Source organism: Dendrobates tinctorius, unplaced genomic scaffold (genome assembly GCF_039654945.1).
Source record: "Dendrobates tinctorius isolate UK_male_01 unplaced genomic scaffold, ASM3965494v1 ptg000005l, whole genome shotgun sequence".
Taxonomy (NCBI): Eukaryota; Metazoa; Chordata; class Amphibia; order Anura; family Dendrobatidae; genus Dendrobates; species Dendrobates tinctorius.
In genome coordinates, this window is record NW_027361673.1 from 32,035,464 (window position 1) to 32,041,463 (window position 6,000).

The 6,000-nt window shown below is 38.7% G+C and overlaps 1 protein-coding gene across 1 annotated transcript in view; it reads left to right on the plus strand.

Annotated features, from left to right (window-relative positions):
- LOC141084736 (collagen alpha-6(VI) chain-like) overlaps positions 1–5,250 on the plus strand; it is a 177,975-nt gene extending 172,725 nt beyond the window's left edge. Inside the window, exons 36-38 of the mRNA XM_073569619.1 lie at positions 507–585; positions 2,630–2,682; positions 4,835–5,250. Of these exons, the coding sequence (XP_073425720.1) occupies positions 507–585; positions 2,630–2,682; positions 4,835–4,848 (146 nt within the window). The 3' untranslated portion in view covers positions 4,849–5,250. The remainder of the gene's footprint in view (positions 1–506; positions 586–2,629; positions 2,683–4,834) is intronic.
- Positions 5,251–6,000: the final 750 nt, after the last annotated feature.

The following is a 6,000-nucleotide window of genomic DNA, read 5'->3' on the forward strand; positions in this document are numbered from 1 at the left end:
AAATTAAATATGTCAGTGCTGTGCTTATTTTCAGCTGTAGAGGGGCATTCCCAAGTTTAAATGTTATCCCCTGTCCATCAATCCCAAGAACCAGGGCTCTAAAGAACTCCTGCTGAATGGAGCTGATGTCAAACATGCGCAATACTGGTCCATTCATTCTGAAAGGGGACTTGACAACTGACAAATAGTTTCTTTGCTTCCAAGGACCGAGCCATATGGGAGACAAGTCAGTTCACCGCTGTTTGGTGGAACGGGTATCTTGTATCAGCTATCAGATTCCCTTTAATGGGAGTGATAAAGATTGCCAAGCGCAATGCTCAGCTGATCTACGGTGCTGCTATAAAATGGTAGATGGGGCTCTTGTACTTGAGATCGGTGGGGGCCACTGTTGTAGGACAATCAGTTATCGGAGAGTTATCCCATGGATAAGGGATAACTATTACACCCCTTTAATATGTACTTCAATGAATTCAGTTCTTGCAATTATATATATTGTCTTTTTACAGTGTCAATAAATAAATATCCTCCGCCAGAGCTGAAAGCAAGCTGTTCCAATGGAAGTGGCAACAGAAAGAAAAGGCTGACGTGAGTATTTATTATAAAATCTAGCTAATGAACATGAACATTTAAGATATGATTTGATGCACTTGACTAGCCTTGACTAAGAACCAGGAAATAGGTTCACCTTCTGTCAGTCTCACGGATGTTGAGAGGAGTCAAGTGTGTTGAAGCTGGTGAGTGATCTGCCAAAATGTTAGCTGCAGCTGGGAGAGGGGTACGCCAGGATCTCTCACTAAATGGAGACTGCACACGTCAGCTGGGAAAGCTGAGCAGTCTGTGTGTTGGAGATGCAGAGTAATGTGAGAAAGTTATAGCCTGTTCAATGTGATTCTGATTAGCGGTGTAAGCTGCTGCAGCTCAGACTGAAGGGGATACTGAGACTTGTAGGACAGTGCCTCTTCTGTGTATAAAGTTAGCTCCTGGAGAAATGACTGTAATCTGTTTGGGTGACACCACACTGACATATATATGCATGCTAAATGAACTGTTTATTTGCTGTTATCCATTTGTGTCCAGAAGAGGCTCTTTTGATTTTTTATCTCTTGAATCTTTATGAAAGCAATAAAACTGCATGTTTGGGCCAAACCACATTGGCTTTGTGAATCCTACCAAAAGCCTACCTAAAATCAACTAAGTGGGAGTGGTCAAGGGCTTGTTGCATGCTACTGTTATCGGTCGAGATGTTATTGGACTTATGGCATAAAAAATATAGCACCCAGTTGTCCAGTATGCCACCAGGAGTCCGCTATGGTAGAAAGATCACATGAAGTAAATGGAAAATTTCCTTTCTCTGTACTTACTAGAGAGGAAAATGTAGTGTACTGATCACAGACCAGGGTCAGTTCATGTGTAGCAGGTTGTCTGTGAGTCTATGTGTCTCCAAAACAATATGGCACTTGTGCAAGAGTTGTGGGTGTGTGCAATGTGGAGGCAGCAGAGCCTGTGTGCACGATGTGCAGGCAGCAGAACCTGGTTGAATAATGTGTAGGCAGTGAGTATCTTTGTAATATGCATATAGCAGAGCTGTGCATTTAATCTGTAGGTAGCAGAGTTCTGTTTGAAATGTATAAATGGCTTTCCCCATTAGTCAGGAGCCAATAATTATTTTCTGCAAGTGGCCAGGCATGAGCCTCCCGCTTGGGTCAATTTAAGCCCTGTAGGCATTGGGGGGATGGCAGATGGCGTCTAGCCCTTGGCTTTGGGTGGAGGGTGAGGGTATGTGTCACAGCCAGGTAGGCTAGGGTTAAATCATGTATCTGAGTAGTATTGTGGATCACTTTTGCACTGCTGATATATCTAGATGATGAAAATTCTCCAATCATACATTTTGGTAGTTATGCATATATATGCATTTAAAACCCAACGATGGATATAGTAGTGACTCTTCTAATTATACATATAAGGAGGAACCTGAGTCCATGCTATGTGTAAAAACACGTAATTTTATTGAATAGACAAAAAACAACAAGCTATAGCCTGTTCAGTATGAACTGTAGAATTCTGATTTTTTTGTTGGAAGCTCAGGCTGAAGGTGTTAACGAGACTGGTAGGACCGTATCTCTTTTTTTGTATAAAGTTTGTTCCTGGAGAAATGACTGTAATCTGTTCAGGAGAACCCGCACAGACATATATGTGCTTGCTAAATGACTAGGTTATTGGCTGTTAAAGCTTTCTGCGCATAAGAGGCTGTTTTGGCTTTTGATCCCTTGGAGTTTTATGAAAGCAACAAAATTGCAGATGTTTGGATCAAACCGAATTGACTATGTGAACGCTACCTCATGCCTACCTGAGAGCGTGAATAACTACAGACTGTATATTTGGGCTTGTTGGACTCCAACTAAAACAGCCTAGAAGTTGTAACTTCACATGATGAATGTTGTAAAATTGAGGTTTAATTGGAGTCTCATGTATAAGGTTAAAGTATATTCATAGATAGATAGATATAGAATAAAAATCAAATGTTCATTTCATTCACTCTTTTTACCTACTTATGTACAGTATTTCTATGGTATAGGTATAGGTAATACTATTTAATTACTTGTTTTCTTTTTATGACCTCACAATTTAGAGTGACGAAAGATAAGATGAGAATCAAGTCACTTTCTTTGAAGAAGTCAAATGGTAACCTCATAAATAATTGATTTTAGAAAAACTTATTTTTAGAAAAAGAGTATTTAAAAATGAAGCACAAGGGTGAAATAAAACAGCAAGAGTGAGTGTCCTCAGGGCGCAATTAAATATGGCCGTTTCTCTGCCTATCGACACACTGGTTGCATGGGGCTATGGAAGACAGTTCGGGCTGGCAGCATGATAATTCTCCAATCCTGCTAACATTTGAAGCCTTGCGTTTGCAGTATCAGATAATCGCTGGGGCTCTGAAGATGCAGCTACTGAGGCACTTTCAGAGAAGCAGCTACAAGCTGTAAAAAATAAACTTATTGCCAAGGAAATGGGCCCCTCGAGTGGCGTCTGGTAACATTTACCTTTGGCAATGAGCTGTAAACTACAGACTTAAAATCCCTCCATTCTTAAGAACGGAGATGATGTTTAACCCCTTCATGACCAGAGATTTTTTCGGTTTTCGTTTTTTGCTCCCCTTCTTCTCAGAGCCATAACTTTTTTATTTTTCCATCAATATGGCCATGTGAGGGCTTGTTTTTTGCGGGACGAGTTGTACTTTTGAACGACACCATTGTCATGCACTAAAAAATGGGAAAAAATTTCCAAGTGTGGTGAAATTGCAAAAAAAAGTGCAATCCCACAAATGTTTTTTGTTTGGCTTTTTTCTGCTAGGTTCACTAAATGCTAAAACTGACCTGCCATTATGATTCTCCAGGCCATTACGAGTTCATAGATACAAAAAAGTCTAGGTTCTTTTTTATCTAAGTGGTGAAAAAAAACTCCAAACTTTGTTAAAAAAAAAAAATTGTGCCATTTTCCGATACCCGTAGCTTCTCCATTTTTTGTGATCTCGGGTAGGGTGAAGGCCTATATTTTGCGTGCCGAGCTGATATTTCTAATTATACCACTTTGTTGCAGATACGATCTTTTGAACAACCGTTATTGCATTTTAATGCAATGTCGTGACGACCAAAAAAAACGTAATTCTTGGGTTTTGACTTTTTTCCTCGCTATGCCATTTAGCGATCACGCTAATCCTTTTTTATTTATAGATCTGGCGATTCTGAACGTGGCGAGACCAAATATGTGTATGTTTGATTTTTTTTTATTATTGTTTTATTTTGAATGGGGCGAAAGGGGGGTGATTTGAACTTTTAAATTTTTTTTATTTTTTTAATGTTTTTAAAACATTCAAAACAGTTGACATATCTCGGGAAAGATGTGGGCTCAGTGCCGGATCCCACATCAAAGGAAGGGAGTCCGACGTCGGCATACTATTACGCCTGACTTCGGAAAGGGGTTAATAAGAAGAAAATTGCAAAGTTGTTGTCTTTAAAAGTACTTTGCGATTTTAACCATTTAAAAACATGAGACTACCTCTTTAAATATGTTAAAGGGAACCTATCATGTCCCTCATGCCTTCCAACCCAGCAACATTCACTTATGTATCAGTAAATTCCCTGGTTAACCAGTAACCTGTATAACGTTTTTAGGTAAAAAGTAGATTTAAAAACGAAATTTATACTGCCGCCGTTTTCTATGCTATTTAGGGATTTGACTGGTCAGTGGATCGTTAATAGCCCCAGACTAGTCAGCCCTGTGGACGTGATAATATAAATTGAAGGTGCTGTTATCATCACCAGCCCCTACAAATCTCGCACACGAGCGCCGCACATATCGGCAGCGTCACTGCATCTCTGCAGCTAGGTGCACGCTTCCCAACTTCAGAGCTGCCCTTTAATAGTTTAAATTAGGTTTAAGGGGGTGTATTTAACTCACCTGTCCCTGCTGCAGTGCCAGTCTTCCATTCTCAGGGGGATCGTTGCCACTAACAATCATTACATATGTAAAAAGGGGATGAAAACCAAAAGTGCATAAATGGAAAATCATCCCGTTATAAGGGGGTATACATGTCTGTGATAAACCTATATGTTTGGTAAGACAAAAAGAAAAAAATGACAGATTACTTTCATTAAGATTATTACAGTGATGAATACTGTGAAACTTTAAAATAAAGTGTTTGCTTACGCTTGCTGGTGTAGGGAACATGTTTAAATGATCCATATTCCTTGTAAATTTATAGCAAATACAGTAACACTAAGAAAACATTTTTTTTTACTATTTTCATTTAAAAATGTGATTTGATTTACAGGTAACAGAGGATAAGGCTGAATAACAAGAATTGTCACCTGACAGCTCAGTGACTCTGACTTCAAGGAGGTCTTCTCCACATCCAGTGTTGACTAATTACCACGTTGGGCAAAACATCACAGAGACTACACAGCAACCATGAGACTGTAAAATGCTTAGTAATTCCTAAATTCCAAAATGTTCTTTAATGGTCCAAATGAAAAATATTTATATTGAAAAATGGCTCAGTAAGCCATGAATTCAATTGTACCTGAGTGGGTCAAAAATACATTGCCCCTCGCAGATTTAGGTCTTCACATCAGTTTCCAATTGCTATCATTTGTTTAATTAGATTTCTTGGGGGATAAAAATGTTTTCAGTTTCTATCCATCTTGTCAATAGGTGTCATTTATAATAAATAGGAGACTTTTGTATATACGCCACCTTTCATTCTGTTGTTTTTGCCAATCTGTCCTGCTATCTACTGAAGATTCATTAATGCATATAAAAAATTTCACCTAAATTTTTAAAAACGATGAATGGTAAAATTAATTTTCTGAGCAAAGAAAAAAAAAACTTTGAATGGTAACTAAACATTTTTAGTCATTGAAAAATGAAATATTTTTGTAATATATTTCACAATCGCATTTTGTTTCCTTCTCTCTAAAATACTAGGCTGCAGTGCTACTTCGGTTCAGTTGCTGTTCATCAAAGATCAGTACACTATGTTGAGTCTGTGTATGGGACCTCCCCTGTCTGTGCCTCTCTGCTACTCACCCTTGTACTTAAATAAGGGAATTCCCATGCATGGATGGTTGAATACAGTCTGAGGAAATTACAGAAAACTCTGGCAATAGGTGATAGGAGCTTCTAATGGAGCATGAAGCAGTACATTAGCATGGTGTTTTTTGGAGCAAAAGGAGCAAAGTAAGGGAGCAAAATAAAATAACAAGACACCAGCGGCTTCCACTAAAAACAGATGAGTGTACTATAGGATTCCACCCACGTTCTCTCTGGTAGTAGCGAGCAATAAGAATTTATCTGCTCACACAAAAAGCAGTATCAATAGTATAAACATTTACACTGACTCAATGTATTCTCTGTGCTCTACACAATGTATCAGGAATAACTCACGTATGGACTCAAAACTATAAAATGAGACACACTGGAATCCTTCGATAACTCTAC